Source organism: Saccharomycopsis crataegensis (genome assembly GCF_037102585.1).
Source record: "Saccharomycopsis crataegensis DNA, jcf7180000000073, whole genome shotgun sequence".
Classification (NCBI taxonomy): domain Eukaryota; kingdom Fungi; phylum Ascomycota; class Saccharomycetes; order Ascoideales; family Saccharomycopsidaceae; genus Saccharomycopsis; species Saccharomycopsis crataegensis.
Genome location: NW_027043820.1, coordinates 828711 through 847682, shown reverse-complemented (window position 1 = coordinate 847682; position 18972 = coordinate 828711). Strand labels below are relative to the sequence as shown.

Here is an 18972-nt window from a genome sequence, read left to right as displayed (position 1 = left end):
TGGAAGGACAATCTGCAAAAATAGAACGAGTCGTAAATAGTATATCTCACCATCAAGAAAATAATTGGATAATTTCTGGATAACACTATGGGCGGTGACACAGGATCTTCCCTGATGAAGATGAACTTCCTTCTAAACAACAACCATTCAAACGATGGCAGCCTGGCAGAACAAGCACAACAGCAGCAGCCTACAGTGTCAACTTCATCTGCATCGCGGTTCAGCATAAACTCAATGATAAACGACGACAATAATGCCACTCTCCCACATATTCAACCTACAGGTGCGCTTTCCCAAGTCAGAGGCTTGCCGCTTTTAGATAGAGCTTCTTCGCCATCGCAACAACCTGTACTAGCTAGAAAACCAAGCATCAATTCGCTCACCAACGATAATGACGTTGACATAAAAGGGAACGAAACGCCTAGCATCACTACGAAATTTTCTAGCACTTCAAATAGTTCTAGTGTCAACAATTCTCCTGTTGTTGGAAGACCTTCGCTGGTTCACCTAGTATCTCCGCCTCAGGTTCCAGCGGCTACAGCTCAACAACAACAACAATATCAACAAAGTTCCTCTCCAAACTTTCCACTTCAGCGAAACTATAACACCTCATTAACCTCACCAATAGCTTTGAGGCCCTCAAACATTCTCAATAATGATTCTTCAAACCCATCGATCGCGTCGTTCAGCGCTAGAAAAACTGGCAGTATAGCTTCGCTTCTATCTGATAACTCACAAACAGTCAAAACTTCACCACGCCCTCTGGCTTCTTCTATTAATTTCGAACAATCTCTGTCACCAGAGAGAAAATCCATTTCTCACGAACTCAAGCAATTGGATGAATTGGAGAAAACCACTCCAGAGAAACCAAAGAAATATGAAGTTCCACCAATTTGGGCGCAAGATTGGATTCCAACAATGGTAAGAAATAAGCTTGGCGGGTCAAATAGTGGTGTTCAGAACTCAGGTTATAATAAAGTTGAAGAAGAACGTGGCAGGACAGCTTATAATCCAAATCTTGATGTTTCAATAACGAAAGTGATTCCATATGAGGATTTAACGAGAAAAGTATCCCAATGGCTCTATTCACATCTACAAGAAATCAAAGATCAAACAGTGGGCGAAGCTGCCAATGGAGGGAATCTCTTGCATAATATTGAACTTGAAATCAAGTTTGGTCGTATTTGGTCAAAGGAACTTGATTCAAGAATCGATATTCCAGTGTCTACCGAAACAATTATTACAGATCAGATCAATTATGCATTCCGACCAGGACTTGAGAATTCAATGTTTGTTACTCTCGAGGATTTCATAATGAAACTCAATGCAAAAAACAATGCCGAGACTTTTAAAACCTTGAAGTCTGACACGGTAGACTATTTCTACCATGGAATCAGACGTGGGGATAAACCTTATGATTTGCGTGTTTCACAAGATAAAGACACCAACCGTACCATTGATCAAATTGAGAAAAGAAGAATTGGGGATTTGTTCATTCACAGCCCTTCAAACATTTTAGACTTTCGGATTTCATTGTCTCTTGAAGTTCCGATTGTGGATATTCCAAAATCTATTGCTAAAGGTGATGCCAACATGAAGAGGAGAAAAATTAGAACTAGTTACATTACATCGGCTTGCAAAAACAAAATCGATCTAACTAAAACATATACCTTCCATAATGTGGCAGACAACAAACCAGAACAGAATCACGAAGTGGAGGTCGAATTAGAAACTGAATGGTTGCTAGAAACCTTTCATAATTTGCTCCATACCCCTGATAACCAGACATATGAAGACACGATTAAAGTGCTATTAGATAATTGCCGAATCTTGAACCGGGCAGTGAGTAAGTAGGTAGAGGACTAAGCACGATATAATGTATAAAAATTCTGTATCACTAGTAATATTAATAAAGACCGCAAGGTGTAGTTTTCTTGAGACTTTTGATGTATGTCATCTTTCCGCATGTATGGTATATCCCTGTTGATTTTTTTTTTTTTTTGAAACAGTAGGGACTTTTCAAAATGCAACAAAAGATAACCAACGCCTCTAGACACAACTAAATACCACTTCAAGAGGATCATCAGTAGCAGAGAAGTTAAAGAGTGATGTTAGACACCCATCATATAGTTCCTTTTGATGAGACATACATTCTCTATGACCCATCGGACCCACTCTCTCTTGTCTGTGTGATTTTTTCACTTTTACCAATCGGGGTTCTCATCTTTTATTTTACTTGGTTCATCACCTCAAGAGAGTTAGAGCCGGTATTTTTAGCCTTTGGCCAGGTATGTAACAATGTTATCAACTACGTGGTGAAGAGATTGGTCAAACTGCCGCGGCCTTTGAGTTTATATCAATATACCGAATTCCCAGAACTACAAAATGACTATGGGATGCCATCTGCTCATTCGCAATTCATGGGGTACTTTGCAACATATGTGTTTTTGAGATTGTTATTGCAGAATACAAACCTCAAGACCTTGCGGGGTAGACTTTTTTGCGGAATCTTATTGTACTCTGCTTGTTGCCTCACCGCTTTCTCCAGAGTGTATTTGTTGTACCATGAAGTTGACCAAGTAGTGATTGGTGTATTGGTTGGCAGTGTTATTGGTGCCGCTTATTTCATTGTAGTTTCTTTTGTTAGAGACATCGGGTTGATTGAATGGGGGTTAAACTTGTGGTTTGTCAAGTGTTGGTATATTAAGGATTCTTACTACTGTGCCATGAGCTACGAAGAGGAGTACCAATTATACCTTGAAAGAAAGAAAAAGGCCCGTCCTGGTGTGATACAAACCTCAAAGAAATTAAATTAGATGCTTGAATATTTTAATAATCTTTTGCATAATAGATGCTACACTACTAGGTCGATTAAAACCTTAACAGACCATTTAACGCTGTTCATTTCGTTATTGTCATATTTTTTTTCTGCTGTATTTTAAAGCTTAATTTCATTATAGATTAATAAATTCATTTCACTATATATATATATATATATAAAATCGACCCCAATTACATTCATGTAAAAACCACTTATTGTTCAAATTACATGTCGAACATTTACCAAACTTAATGGTCTTTCAAGTAGAATGGCCAGAAAACATTAGTATCTAAGGCATCTCACCTCCGTTTCAAGAGTAATCACACAAAAAAAACTCATAGAAAAAATGAAAATTACAGGGAACGTTTTAGAAATGTGTAAGATTATTTATACATTAAAATTATAATTCGGGAAAAAACATTATAACTTAATACATTTAAGCAACCAAAGCAAGACGACCCTTTGGGTTGGTGACCTTGATACCCAAAGCCTTGGCCTTAGACAAGATACCAACTCTGTTCTTGGAGGAGACATTGTGGGCAATTTCAGCAGCGTAAGATTTGGTGTGCAACAACAACAAGTCTAAGTCAGTAACGTTCTTGACCAAGAAAGTCTTGTGGCCAGATGGAGCCATACCTCTGGTCTTCTTGTTGGAACCATAACCGATGGTTGGTTCAGCAATGTTACCTCTGAATCTTCTTCTGACAACAGAGTCGATACCCTTTTGTTTTCTCCAGTTTTCAGCGACTCTGTGGTATCTGTCAGAGTGATGACGCTTGAACTTCTTGGTGTGCTTCTTGACAATCTTTGGGTGTGGTAATGAGGCAGCCATCTGAAACTATGTTAGTATTTGATTTCAAAGCAATTGATAATAATTCTTAATACCGAAAAAACAATAGAACAAGCAATGAAGGTATCAAGTAGTATCGTGGAAATGATTGATTGATGATTTGAAATACCCATTTTACATTTGTTTGATTTGTGTTGCTGATATAGGTTGGAAAATGATGGAAACTTTGCTATTTGACCACTCTCATAAAATTGAAAAGATGATGTGTTGTATTTCAAAGACCATCCCACAAACAAATCGCTCTGATAATAATTCATGTTTCTTGATAAATTTCACTCATTTCAATACTTTTACAAATCCTTGATTGACACTTGATAATAAACCAATAAACGGACTGACTTGATTTGGGATATGTACTGGACCTCAGTATCATTTTTTTGTTATCAATGTACTTAATTATCTTATTTCACAATGAATCAATCTCATAAAGTTCACCTTACTCATTCCTTAGACTTAATTTGTAATAATAATTCTCGATAAAATATTCCCAATTTCTTTCATTTCAGTGACACTTCAGTTTGTTCTTTGTATTCAGTATATCAATCCTTTCTCAATTAGACATACCTTTACTGTTGATTTGTTATACCTTTAAATCTTCTCTATTGACTTACTATTGAATTTTAAAAAAATTTTCTACTAATTTTCAGCTCCCACTACAAACCCTCTGGATGCTCGATAGTCACGGGCACTTAACCAAAGAGGCTGCTCACTATGTCGAAGCGTGCATGTGACCATGAACAAAAATGCTATTATCATGTCACAAGAAGCCCTAGGAAAGGTCACGCCTTAAAAACCAAGGAAATAACATATCTCCTACATAGCCCTAATATACTTGATACGCAAACCCAACTCACTACTGTCGTCAACATCAATATTGCAGCCCTTTTGCAGCCCTACATTCATTGTAGTATAAACATGCCTTTGGTTTACATAAGGTAAGAAATATAAGCAATCAAAGGTAGTTTTATTAGTGATGAATCGCAATACATATATGTGTATATAAGGTATATAAAAAGAAGTAGCACAAATATGTCAAATGCTACATGATTAGCCGTCATCTTAGTTCCATTGATAGAGGTTCCAACCCAAGGACAACGATGCATCAGTATATAATTCTTCAGCCAAAGCAGCATTGGATGCCCCAACACCAACAACAATTGGCATGATGTGGTCCAAAGTAGGATGTGCCTTATACAACAAGGCTCTGTCTTGCTTCTTCAAAAGGTTGAAGGCTTCTAAAGCAGCAACACCACTCTTTTTGGTCACAATTTCTGATAATTTGGAGTTAAATTCTGTCACATATGGTAGAGCCTTTTTACCAGAACTCATGGCGTAGCCAATATCCCTCAAATTGTGGACAGATGAACCTGAAGTGATGATCAAGGCACCTTCATCACGGAATTTGGCTAAGGATTGTCCTAATTTGTAATGGACGTCAAAATCTTCAGATTTTGCCAACGACACCTGGATCAATGGACAGTCTATGTCCCACTCCCCACTGTCGGTGATAATATTCCCATCACTCAAACCAGCCTTCAATGGAACCCAAACACCGTGATCGATACCTCTGGAAGTAGTCTTAGCATTCAAGCCATCTTTTGTAAGTTGTTTTTGTATCTTATTAGCAATTTCACTAGAGCCTTTCACGTGGAACCTTTGTTCATACATTTTTTCTGGGAAACCAAAGAAATCGTAGACTAAACTATGTTCGTTTGGATCAATTTTCTGATAATGGGCATTATTTCTCGCGATCCTTCTGCCCATTGAGCTTTCTCCACCTTTTTCATCGACCGATGATGAAGTTAAAAGGTCTGGTACACCAACCTCAAAGAGATCGGATGATCTTGATTCCCAATGGCCAGTGATGATAATTATATACTTTGGCTTGATTTTATTTTTAATGTCTTTCCCAATGCGTTTAATGGCTTGGAAACAGCCAGTGTTCCCACCAAAGTCGTCATTGAACATGAAGGTCGGACCCCCGTGGGAGATAAAGTATACTGGAGGAACAGAAGTCATTGTAGAATTAACAATAGAGGATACGGTTGAAGAAGATTGATCAATAAAAGAGCTATTGTGCGCCAAGGGGTATGCAGTTTTGGTGAACTTAGTAAAAAAATTCGTGTTGAAAAGATAAGAAAGTGTCAATACAACTCCGGAGATAATAAGCAAGGACTTAAGAGACAGACTTCCAAACATAACACAGCAGAGCAATTGTTTAGAAAGTAATAATTCAAAGAGAAAAAATAAAAATAAAGAAAAACAGGCAACTTATAGGATATCCTACACAGTAATGCAATGTCTCGAAATAAATCAAAAAAAAAAAAAAAATGTCATCAATTATGCATTAGCTAATACTTAGTAAAAATATTAAGTACCGAAATTTATAAGCGGAAAAACTGATCATGCAACACACAACTGATCATGCAACACACCTACAAAAACAACAAACATAGAAACGGGATATTTATTATATTGCACCACACACATTAAAATAATTAGTCAGCTTGATCCCAGTTACCTGGTCTTGGTTGGTTAGGCATAACTGGACCACCGGCTCTCTTAGCCATGATAATTTGATCAACAGATAAAATGGTACAAGCAGCCTCAGTTGCCAAGTTGATGGCAGACTTCTTACTTACAAAAAGATCATAGATTTGTCTTTCTCTCACGTCCACAAGACCTGTTCCATTTTCATTATCGACATCGATCCCTTGGAAAATACCTTCTTTGCTATTGTTGGTATGAGCAGCATACAATCTTGGGATGATTTCTGTAGAGTTCAAACCAGCAGTATCGGCTAAAGTTCTTGGAACAACTTCGAAGGCTTCCGCAAAATTCTTGATGGCCAATTGCAATAAACCTGGAGTCTTTTCACCATATTTGGTAACGGCATCCACTAACTCAGCTTCAGAAGAACCGGCACCTGGAACTAATCTGGTATCTTTGGTCAAACCCTTGATGGAACTAACAGCATCATCAATAGCTCTTTCGATATCATCCAAAGAATTTTGAGTTGCGCCTCTCAACACAATGGTAGAGGTTCTAGTAGCCTCACTGTCTTGAGTGAAGACGGTGACTCTGTCGCCACCAATTTCCTTGGTTTCCACAAGATCAATAACCCCAGCTTCTTCTGGTAATGGAGCACCCAATCTTGGCAATGGAGTAGCACCACAAACACGACAAACTCTTCTTAAATCAAACTTGGATGGAACCTTCAATAATAGTATACCGTATCTGTTCATGTAATGCAAAACGAGATCACCGACACTAGAGCCAGCGATAACCACCTTGATGCCAGCTTCGTAGATTTCCTTAACAATTTGTTCCAATTGCTCCTCTTCACCTTTACTAAAATCTAACATTTCTTTGGCATTATGTAATAACACGGTACCCTTAGTTTCAGTGGTGGAAATATCAATAGGACATGTAAACACCGCCACCTTGGATTTTTGGGTGATGTTCTTAATCTGTCCTTCTGGCTCTCTTGGGAAGACCATCCCCTTGATAACGTAGGAGTTTTCTATTGATGACCCAAGAATCTTGACAATTCTAATACTGTCAACGTTGAAATTCTTCAAAACACCACTTTCTGGACCATCATTGCCTTGCTGTCTTGGCAAAACGTATTTGATGGCTTCAATGACCAACTCTGACAAAACATCTTCGTGTCCATATTGTTTGGACGCCAAAACTGGCTTTATGATTTTTTGTAAGCTGTTGGCGTCATAAAAATCGTCCACTTTGTCAACGGTCAAGTGTTTTTCCAAGTATTCTAAAGCATGTACGTTGGCCATGTTGTAACCTTGAATAATTTCAGTTGGATTCAACCCAAGAGTTATCAATTTCTGTGCCTGGATCAATAATTCCCCTGCCAAAATGATAACCAAACTGGTTTGATCTCCCATTTCCATTTCTTGCTGTTCGGAAGCCATAACCATCAATTTCACGGCTGGATGCACAACATCCAACTCTTTCAACATAGTGGCAGCATCATTTGTGATGAAAACCTTTTGTAAATGATTCACGATAATCTTGTTTCTACCGCATGGGCCAATGGATGTTAAAACCATCGACGCAATTTCTTTACATGCCTCAACATTTCTATTCACAGCACCATCGGCATTAGAATATGTTTGGTACCCTTGCTTGAAAAGACCAGCATTTGGAGCATTTGGCAACTTTAAGGACATTTTTGGCTTATCTAGTTCCTTATCCAATTGTATAATCTAAAAGTTGATTGCCAAAGACACGAGTTGGCTATTCCTTTATTTTATTTTTGAAAATTTGGATTTTCCCCCAAAAAAAGAAAAAAAAAATAAAAAAATAAAAAATCTCACGTGCTTAATTGTATAGTCCTTCACCACCTTCATCATACGTCTGAGAATAAATACAAAACACATTAAAATTAAAAACTAAAAATCGCAATATCAAAAAAAAAAAAAAAAAAACTATAGAAACTAAGAAAAAAAAGGGGGATTTAATCATAAAACAGATTGCGAGTGCTTGTTGTATTGATTCACAGCGACAGCAATACGATTATAGAAGTACCTCTTGGACTGAAGATCAGGAATAGGCACAAAAGGACCAGGTCTATTATCAAACAATATAATTTTTATTCCAGTTGACTCCAACACGATTGATTTAATTTCCTCAAAACTGATCTTCCACTTGACCTCTTGTTTACTAATGGAGATCAACATGATATCATTGAAAGTAATCATAATAACTAATTCACCACCAGGCAAAACCATATGAGCCAAGTATATTTCTGAGTTTGAAAACTCTCCTCCATTGATTGTTTTCAACCAATATTGACCTTGAGATTCTGCAGGGGAATAGGGTCTGATAATTCCGTCATGGTTGATTGCTCGCGGTAATCTAACTTTTTCAAGAGCATTATTATCAAAAGCAGTTGTAGTATTTCTGATCCCTTCGCTAACACTGGAAGCCAAGTCAAACACACCGATAGCAGCCTTTGTAGGGAAGCCCACAATACCTTTACCAATACCCTTAAAGAATCCAGATGTACCTTCTGTGGATGCCCCTTCTATTGGTGCTAACGCTATTCCACTAACACCACTACTCAACGACTCAAAGAGTGAAGTCGCTCCAGATTTTAACCCGACTAGGGCATGTTTTGGTCTGTTTCTTCTCAAGTTATATCTTCTTCTATCCTGATAATCTTTATCTAAAGTAGCTAAAGATAAACCTTTTGCTACTGACCCTGTAAACTTAGCAACACTATCAGAAACACCAAACACAGATTTCTTCAAGAAACTCAACCCACCTTTAGCGATACTAATACCCAATTCTTGGGGTCTATCATTCATTATCAAGCCTTGGTATGGTTCGTAGAATATGTCCATGACACCAGAACTGATATTGTTAAATAATCCCACTGGATTGCCCAAGAAATCAGCGGAGCCAAGAACTTTGTGAAGTTGGAAAAAGAAATCCTGACTGTAGTGTGTCTTGATTGAGTGCACAAGAATTGGAATCGGAACCCTAATATTTTCAATAAACAAAGCATTCAACTTAATCGGAGCATCATTCACATTACCAATGGCCATGGTTAACACATTAAAGAAGAACATCAATGGATTTTGAGAGTCAGTTTTGTTGCTTGCAGCATTCACTCTTTCAGTTCTCACAAATGATAAATTTATTTGGGTAGGTTGTAAGTGAAGAGCTTCAAAATAAATATCTTGGCCCACTCTACTCTTTGATGGGGCTGGTAATTCGATAATTTCTTCACATAATACATCTTGTTTCTTTTCCTCGACAACACCCAACGGAAGCTTCGAGAAATCCAATACCGCAAATAGGAAATCTTCATCAATATCGACTGTGATTTCCTGTAATAACAAGGTGGCATATTTAATATATAATACACCATGACTATCATCCTTAACACGGCTCACAGAAAAATGAAACGTTGGATGTGATTCAACCTCTTGACTAGATTGTGGAACAACCGATGGGTAAATAACAATAGGATAAGTCCCACCAAATAACTGATTATCAACTTGAACCCATTTTAAATTCCAGATAAAAGTTTGATAGAGCTCTGATTCATTATATTTGATTTCAAGGCCCCTATACGTAATGTAACACAATTCTTGTAGCTTGGAATTAATTAAAGAAATCCCCATACCTTTACAGTTTATGGCAACCCTCATCGAATAATGTTCCTGTTCCTTTGCTTCAATCTTGCTAACGGTATCAATGGCAGTGGTAGAATTAGTTTTAGAATTGGAGTTGGAGTTGCTGTATATGTTCAGAGGGTCAGCATCACTTATAACTAATGCTTGAGTAGGGCCATCAGCAACAATATTAATATCAGTAGCTGCGGCCATCAAATTTTTGAACTGAGGGAGATACATCACACCAATATTACCAATCTCTGCTAATTGAATGCTTTTGTCTTTACCATGCGATCTCAAAACAAGTTCCTTAACAATACCCGCGGGATAATCCCAAGCATATGGCATCACACTTTTTGGCGGAATTTTGTAAAAAATAGGTTTGAAATGACTATCTTTCTTGACTGGTGCCCCTTGTTCATCAATATAAGGATTACTTTGATAGAAAACAAATTCCGTGTTACTAAAATTTCTAATAGAATATGGCCAATGATTCCCCGCATCTTCAAAACGAATAAATAATGTTGCGTTTTCCAAGATCACAACAACTTTTAAAAGAATGTGTCCTGTTTCTTGCTTCAATATCTTTAAAAATATCTCACCAATATCATTGACACTAAATGGGGATGACCATTTAGAATTTGAGCCCAAAAATCTTATTCTAAGCTCTTTGTCTTCACCGATGCACGTTTGGTTCAACGGTAGTGACTCTCCTGGTTTGATACTCAAGATCTTTGAGGATCCAATTTCGTTAATATTGAGTTCTTCACTCAAGTCGTTGGTAATAATAAATCTTGGCGAAATAGTTACCACTTTAGACTTTAGATATTTACCTTCACCTTCTTTAATATCAATTCCCACATTGATCTCTGTTCTTCTGCCATTAACAGGCATAGAAAGATCGAAAAATTGGCCAATGGCATCCAAACTTATCTCTCTGCTCCATCCAGAATCAGAAACGCTCAAGAATGCTCTATTCTGTCTATCTTGATCATTTTCAAAAGAAAACATTTTTGGTTGAGAGGATTTCATTTTATTTGGATCTTCTAAACTTGAAGTAGCAATGGAATGGAGAGCATTGTATTTTTCTCCAAGAATCAAACTTTGACCAGTTCTATTCAAGATAATATAAGGTGAGTAAATCGTAACATTCAAGCCACTGTTGCTATTACCATCCTTGGAAACACCATAATCTATATTAAGATGCAATTTCTGGCCATCATCATGTTTCAAATCCAACCTAGAGTCCGTTGGGAAGCCACTTTCCTCAGGAGCATGAATTATGACAAATTCAGACTTTTGAAAGCCGCAATTCAAGGGTTCAACGCTCATCAAAAGAAGATTTTTGATGTTAACAAAATGGATACTGGATGAAGAACCTTTCTTAAGCAGAACTAACCAAAACTTTCTGATTGTCTTATCATAAATACGATACATCATGTCATATGGTAATAAGTTTTCGATCTGTAATGGCGAGGAAATAACAATCTTCAAATGAGGATAAATTTTTCTAGTACTATTGGAGTATCTTTCAGCATCCACTTGGAAATAAAATGATACATTATCACCCTTCAGTTTGTCGCTATTGGCAGCGCACTCTAGTAAAGAAGGCTTGTCATAAAGAGACTTCCACCGGATTCGGGATGATGACCATCCATATGAGGAGTTTGGAAGATCAGGTTTTACTGCTAATGCTTCCTTATAAACATGATCAATTGGCAAGGAAAATAATTCACCTGCAGCGACAGGATATATTTCATTCACACCTCTGTCAGAAGCCAATCCAATTCCAATTAAAATTCCAACTCCTGATGTATTGTGAACAGTAAGTGTCGACTTCAAAACAATCTGTTTCACATTATCTTTTGTCAAAGTAATCGAACAAGCAAGTCTATTATGGACACCTTGAATTGGAGGAGTCATCATGAACAATTCCTCCCCTTCTCCAATTAATGAAATTGATTCAATTGCTTTATACGGTGAGCCAATTAGCTCAACGACGATAGAATTCTTCTGAGTATCTACGTCCAATTTCTCACGAATTTCAGTCCAATCTTCAAACTCCCAAGGAACAGTCTGATTTTGTCGAATGGTTTTCCGATTAGTTCTCGATTTTTTATCATCAGAATCTATCCACACATTGATGTCATAACCCGTCTGGTTCAAAATCATATAAGGAGTATTAGTACCACGAGGAGCTATATTTGCATCCAAGGAGACTAACGAGTACATTTGCGACAATAAGGTGATAGCTCTTGATGTTAATGTAACTTCAGCTATTTCTCTTGAAATGACATTCACATTAAGCGTATTACCATCTTTGCCCAATGTGTTTGAAACATGAAGACCAACTTTCCAAGGCTCAAGGAGAGGTTCCCAAGACGATCTAGCATAATTAAATATATTGACATAAGATTCAATTTGAGCGTTCAAGTCAAGAGTAGTGGACCAATTCTCAGCATGCACAGTAAATTGATTTATATTCATGTCAATCACAGGCAATTCATGAACATCACCAAGAATCACAAGTCTTAGGCCCTCAAAGTCAGCTGTCAATGTTTCGGCCTTAATGATGGCTTGCGAATTACTTTCATTAGCTTTAGTTACCAAAGATTTTCCAGAAATACTTGAGTTGATAGAGCCTACATAGAAGCCCTTGGTTAACTTTTTTCTAAATTCCTTGGTAAAGACAGTGTATCCTGAGTTTTGTTCTTCAACTTCGATTCTGCTTGATGTGATACCAGCCAACTCATACGCTTTGTTAATAATATTCAATGCCAAACGAATATCGCTCAAGGATAAACGAAGTAACAATGGTTCAATCGCAATTTGAACACTACTAAGGAGATTCGTCGGAGTAGAATTTCTAGAATCAAAGGAGAAAGATGCAGAAAAATCATTAATGATCCGTAGTCTGCTTCCCTCATAATCATTCATACGACACAAGAACAGACCAACGTTGTCCGCCAATATTGTAGTAGTTTTCTGACTTGAAATCAATAGCTGCTCTAACTTCAAGACAATGGCTTCAGTGTTTGACACCGTAGGATCAGAGAGTAAAATAACAGAAAAATCAACCACATTAATTGAGTAATAGAATCTACTTTTGGTTTCTGTTGATGTTATTAAATTTAAACTCTCTAAAACAGTGTCTGTATCCTCATCTCCGGTTGAATCTGGATTGTCATCAAGTTCATTCTCATCATTGGTTTTAGCCATTCCAAATCCCTTGTAGATGAATTCCTTTAATGAAAACAAATAATCTAATGCGAGAATCATCTTTGGACTGTCAATATTCAACAGACAAGTTATTTGCTTATCTTCACAAGGGCCATCTGTGTCCACTTTGCACATGAATTGATAGTTGTCATGGTCAACGGTTGGAATAATTTCTCTGAACAAATTATTCTCTCTAACTCTGATATCCTCAATAGTGAAAGACCTAGTATGTATGTTCGAGCTGTAATGAGAGTTCTCTTTCATTTGAAAATCAATTCCTATATCATTCAACGAAAATCTGGACAATCTGTGTTCCTCAACATCTTCAATATTTTTGACATTTTTCGTATCATTATAAATAGATAAAGCCAACTTCCCAGCCTTAAACTTGAAATCAAGCTTCAAGTGGTTCTCGTTGATCTCAATCAGTTTATTTTCACCTGTATTGAAAACTTCACTAGATCCCTTATTCACAGTTGGAGAATCAAGGTATTCCGGCAGAACGGTCAATGAGGCTCTGACTGCATCTTCTTCTATTTGCTTCAACAAGTCAGTCTCGTTATCATACTGTAGAACTGAAGGAATTGTTTGCACCAACTGTAACAAATATTCAAGTTGAAACTCGGTAAGCTTCATTTCCGAGTCTGACATTTTGGCTGTGATTATTGATGATGCCCTATCCAGGCCAATACTTGGGTCTGAAAATCCATTATCAATATTAAATTCCATATCAATTCCATCAATAATTTCCAAAAACTGTTTATTCCCATCAAAATAGAAATCTGAAGTAAGTCTTGTGGATGTAAGACTTGCAGCAATCTTTGTGAGGATCTCATCGTTCATTTCCGTAACCTTTTCGAAGCTATTAGATGCCTTGAATTCCCCTAAGTAAGCTGTCAAAGCATCGAAATGTTGCAAGTCAGTGCCATCTAATTTAGGGAAAACTATAATTGGAGTTTTGATCAAAATATCATATGACATTCTATTGTTCATATTATTGTCTAGTTGAGCAGGTGTTATTCTACTATAGTTGGAGTCTCGTGCAGAGTCGAAAAGTCCCTTCATCTTCAATAAATTCATGACATAGCCTAGAATTTTCTTGCAGGGTTCCTCAACAAAGTTAATTCTCATTGAGCCCGTTTTAAACTTGATACTGGAACTAAACAAGTTTGTATTAGTTGTCGCATCGAAAGTTTCATACTGCACTTCAGCCAAATCATTGTCGTCAATACTGATTAATCTTCTAGAAACAGAATCTCTTGGTGATCCTTCGTTTACCTCATCGTGTAAAGTTAAAGCACCTAATTGGAACTGAACTTTCATCTTCTCCGGCAATAGCAAAACATTTATTTCTCCTGTATTCAATTGAAGAGTTGCCAATTTAACATGCTCATCAAGCAAAATTACAATAATACGCTCAAGACCAATGGTGACGTTCATCATTTGTGGAGCACTTTCGGTATTATCCTCAGTGTTATGACGAAGAAGGTCTGCTGGAGTTTCCTCAGTGTTGGGGTCTGTAAAGGTTGTCATGATGTAAGTATAAATTGTAAGTAACCTCCTTCTATTGATGATTGCCTTGACTGCAGCAATATTTAAGTTCAAATCCAGATCATATAATTCAATAGCCTCATTGTTCACTTCCACTATTCTCTGAGTTCTAGAATATTTCACTCTAACCAAGTCCTCCTTTTTATTTTGCTGATAATTAACTGTATCATTTTTGGTAAAGTTATTAGAAGAAACAATCTTTTTGTATTCTTCAGGACCACTTTTTTCGATTTTATCTATGAAATTAACATCTGACAATGATAGTTCCACATTAATATTTTTAGCGGTCTTAAAAAACATCATTTGAAAGTTTTCACAGACTAAATCGACAATTTCTTCGGGTGGATTAAATGCTGTCTTTTCACATTTCAACAATGACAAATTGAAGACACCCACCTTGAAATCAAAATCAAATTGGTGTTGTGTATCTTGCAATGGGTTTGATACTGTAGGAGTATGTTGCCTGGTAGCAGTTGTTGATCTACTTTCCTTTTGCAGCGTCAATGGATGATCATCAACACTATCTCTGTAGTTGGTATTATCATGGTCAGAATAATTGCCATCGTCACTGTCAATAAATGACAATGCATCGCTAAATTCATTTTCATTTAGAGCATTATGAAAAACATCTAACAAGGAATCTCCATCATCAGTGAAATAGCCATCTGAAATTTCATCATCCACATAACCAGTCTCATCAAACTCAGGGATTATTTTTTTGAATAATTGGAGTATAACCTTATACTGATAATCAGACATTTTTGCTTTAATCAATGGGACATCTCCTGATACCTTGAATCTTGTCAAGTTATAAGCATGGGGCAATATCGAAACTTGCAATAAGAAATTTGTATTAAAATTCTTTAAAATCAATGCTGGTGGAGGACACTCCAGCCCAATGGCACTATTGTCATCATGTAGCTGCTCAATTGTTGATTTGATAGTTGGTCCAATTAAGAATTGTGCATCATGCAAGTGTAAATTAAATTTGTCATACATAAGATCTTTTAACTTTGACCAGTCCATATCGTTAAAATCAGTCGACCGCTTTGCTTTTAATTCATCTGCCCTTTTTCTATCAATTAAATCACTCATGACACTAATATGACCGGCATCAATAATCCCACAAGGAGACTTCCAATCATCAGGATTCAAAGGCAAAATTATTAACGGTGTTTGTAAATCAAGCTGTGCATTCAAAGTTTTGTGTTCTTCCAAAGCATATCGAAGGCCAAGCTTTGTTTGCGCCGTGATTCCTTCGACTGTAGCTTCGGCAGCATTCATTATTGCACTGATTGTGTCTTGATGTTGCTTTGGAGGAGTGAAAAACTTGACCACTTTCTCGATGAAACCAGCATGGTAGAAGATGGTCATACTTTTCATTTTTGCCATCAACTTAGAATCAGCGCTTTCATCCAAGGGATTTGACTCGAAGGATACCTGAAAGAAAGGTTCTCTCGATTCACTTTCACCTTCTGAATTTGGATGAGGATCAACATCAGCTTCAGTTGAAATATTTTGCTGCATTGGCTTGATACTAACAATATGTTTATACAAAGTTGAGCTATCATCACCATCCTCAACTTTGAATTCCTGAAGAGTGAACTTACTTAGGAACGAATTTGGTCTTTCGAAAAGTTGAAAATTACATCCTTCCCACATCACTTCAGCCAAGTTCGATGTCTTATTTCTTATTCTGAAGGAACCCTTTTCCAAAGAAGCAAATAATTTCAATTTAACCCGATCCTTCGGAATGTCAATTGCTTCAGTGAGGGCTTGCTGTTCATCGAATTCAATTGCCTCAAATAATTCCTTTTTCTGTTCTTCAGTCATTATCAAATCATTGGCTTCCACATTCCCTTCTGGGTTGGAATCAGAATCCCCATTCTCTGGTTGAGCTGAGCCCCACCATCCACTAAACCAACCTTTGTTTACAGGGGTGGTACTGTCTGTCTGAGTTGCAGCATCCGGGTCAATAACTTCCTCCTTGTCTTCCTTTGAATCTTCACTTCCCAACTTCTTTTCTCCATCAGGACCTGAAGTGGTTTTGGCATTTTCATCTGTGACCTTTATGTTTTTTATCCTTTCCCTGCGTGCTTGTGTCTTTGCGAGAGATCGATATAATTTGATATCCTCATAACTAATCTTGTCTTCCAACTTTTGGAGCTCTTCTCGGGTATTCTGGTCAACAGCAACATTACTCAGCTCATCTTGGATTTTCAATTTGAAATACTTGATATAGGCCCTTCTATCATCTCGTCTTTCTTTAAAATATTCCCAGGACCACTTGTTGTTCTTCTCATGAATTTCGTCTAAAACTGCTCTTGCTGCATATTGAAACCACTCTCTTGGATGTTCCATAGGTTTCATGGATTTGGGTGGACGGAACTTCTTAAATTTAAACGTTTTAACATAGAATCTATAATTTGAAGCCGTATTCAATATATCTCGATATTGATCTGAGTTCAAGTTGACTGCAAATTCTTTGAAGAATAACTCCGACAAAATATGCGGGTCTAGCTCTGTACTTCCAAGTTTATTAATTGTAATTTTCCCACTTCCAGTCACTGGCCGAAGAAGGAAATGATGGTTCTTAAAAATTTCAATATTCTCATTATCATCACTTTCTTTGGCGATCAACTTCTTGAACAGTAGTAGCAATTCTTCCTCATTAAATTCCTTATTCATATCGATCAAGGAGGTTGAATAACTATTAAAGTAGCAACTTAAAGATTTCAATGTCAATAACTTTCGTGCAAATGAATTTGTAAGAGAAACAAAACTTGGAACCCAAGTTCCGTCTGTGGAAACCGCAGATAATTCATCTAATGTAATACCCACAGAATATGGAGCATTTGTGAAAACTGATGCATCTTCATATCTCAAGTGAATATTCTTTATTGTAACTTGTAAGTTGTCAACAATTTTAGTTATCAAACTCTCAGTGAAACTTTCTTGTTTTTTAGATTGGTCATCCAAAGTCGGATCGAGGGCTTCTTGTTTTGCAAGCTTCAACTTATTTTCCTCAATGAGGTCTAAATCTTGCAACTTTTTCCTCTTTAATGATAACTCACGTTCCTTGATCTTCTCCTCATCATATTCATCTACTAGCATTGGGGTGGCCAAAAGATAGGCATCCTCAATTATAACTTTTACGGGTTTCCCACGGAGATTTGACCAAGGGATTTGAAGGGTCAATTGCCCCAAGAATCCATACTGTACATCAATTGGCAATTCCAAAGCGTCTAAAGATTCTTTTTTTAGCTTCAAGTTTTTCAATGTAACATCCCCAGACCAGATACCAATATTTAATTGCTTTGTATCGAAGTTCTCAACATAATTCCCCTAAACGCAAATCAATATGTTAGTACGCCCATATGAACGCTACCAGGAAAATAACCACACGAAAAATAATTCTACTTACCAAAGTCCTATTAAGAACACCTGCCACCAATGACTCAAGCATTTTGTGTAATGGGGATAAAAAATGTTGTTGGAGAGATTTATAATTGTCACTGATTCGTATTGACTCTGATAATGTCTGCTAAAAGAAAGGGTTTGTTTCTGTTGTATTTTTTCGTTTTGTGGCTTTAAACTTTGCTGCTGCGCCGGGCTGCAAACCACACATGTGGTGACGCCCATTTGAATTTACCTATCCTGTTGCCCATTAAGAAATCTTGTTATATTAAATTTGATAATTTTAGTATTTTCTACATAATCAAGGTATTCATTATTATTCGGATCACTATATTTTTTAAAAAGGATTGTTTTACAAGGCAAATATTGATGCAACTCTATCTAAAGTTCTGTAATCATTCTTCTAACGTCTTTGCTTTACCGGACTTCTTAATAAATTACACTTTGTTTTCAAGCAAAAATATAAAACAGCTATTTGGTATCAATATCTTTCATTTAAATCTTCGAAAAATTTAGATGCAACTTTTTTGATAGTTGTTTTTGATGAAACTTCCGTCATTTGTGATTTAAATTTCAAGGACCCTATTCTTTTTGTTCTATTAATCATAGCCTCGTCCAAGCCCAAATTTATGATGGAACCAATAACCAAAATTTACGAGCAATATTTTCAAGTCTCAGCTATTTTGTGTTATCCAAATACCTTCAAATTCCGGGATATGCAGTTTACTGCATAACGTGGAAAGGCCCAGCATGCATTAACCATTCCTTTTGCCTTGTGTCAAAGCTAAATCATACATGTTTTGTTTTTTTTTATTTTTTTTTTATTATTGTACCAAAAAATACATACCCTCTAAATATCATTGGATATTTGTTATTCAATGAGCTAGTTTTTGTATGACTGGCAGCCAATGTTCTACGCATTATACTTTTGTCTTTAATGGTCATAATATTTTAACCCCGTATCGTCC

At 36.7% G+C, this 18972-nt stretch overlaps 6 protein-coding genes across 6 annotated transcripts; 2 read left to right on the top strand and 4 right to left on the bottom strand. All coding sequences in view use genetic code 12, as the record gives it.

The window, feature by feature from the left end:
- Positions 1-87: 87 nt before the first annotated feature.
- Positions 88-1854, top strand: DASC09_011320 (polynucleotide 5'-phosphatase; the record flags this gene model as incomplete). Its single annotated transcript, XM_064994735.1, has 1 exon — positions 88-1854. One exon carries the CDS (start codon positions 88-90, stop codon positions 1852-1854), a length of 1767 nt encoding a protein of 588 aa, XP_064850807.1.
- A 254-nt stretch (positions 1855-2108) lies between these two features.
- Positions 2109-2816, top strand: CAX4 (dolichyldiphosphatase; the record flags this gene model as incomplete). Its single annotated transcript, XM_064994734.1, has 1 exon — positions 2109-2816. The coding sequence occupies one exon, from the start codon at positions 2109-2111 to the stop codon at positions 2814-2816; it is 708 nt and encodes a 235-aa protein (XP_064850806.1).
- Positions 2817-3257: 441 nt separating this feature from the next.
- Positions 3258-3653, bottom strand: RPL32 (60S ribosomal protein eL32 RPL32; the record flags this gene model as incomplete). Its single annotated transcript, XM_064994733.1, has 1 exon — positions 3258-3653. One exon carries the CDS (start codon positions 3651-3653, stop codon positions 3258-3260), a length of 396 nt encoding a protein of 131 aa, XP_064850805.1.
- A 1077-nt stretch (positions 3654-4730) lies between these two features.
- On the bottom strand, positions 4731-5870 carry DASC09_011290 (DODA-type extradiol aromatic ring-opening family dioxygenase; the record flags this gene model as incomplete). Its single annotated transcript, XM_064994732.1, has 1 exon — positions 4731-5870. One exon carries the CDS (start codon positions 5868-5870, stop codon positions 4731-4733), a length of 1140 nt encoding a protein of 379 aa, XP_064850804.1.
- Positions 5871-6169: 299 nt separating this feature from the next.
- CCT8 (chaperonin-containing T-complex subunit CCT8) lies at positions 6170-7864 on the bottom strand (the record flags this gene model as incomplete). The annotated part of the gene is made up of 1 exon (XM_064994731.1): positions 6170-7864. One exon carries the CDS (start codon positions 7862-7864, stop codon positions 6170-6172), a length of 1695 nt encoding a protein of 564 aa, XP_064850803.1.
- Positions 7865-8155: 291 nt separating this feature from the next.
- VPS13 (membrane morphogenesis protein VPS13) lies at positions 8156-18053 on the bottom strand (the record flags this gene model as incomplete). The annotated part of the gene is made up of 2 exons (XM_064994730.1): positions 8156-17932; positions 18012-18053. The coding sequence occupies 2 exons, from the start codon at positions 18051-18053 to the stop codon at positions 8156-8158; spliced, it is 9819 nt and encodes a 3272-aa protein (XP_064850802.1).
- Between the last annotated feature and the right edge of the window lie 919 nt (positions 18054-18972).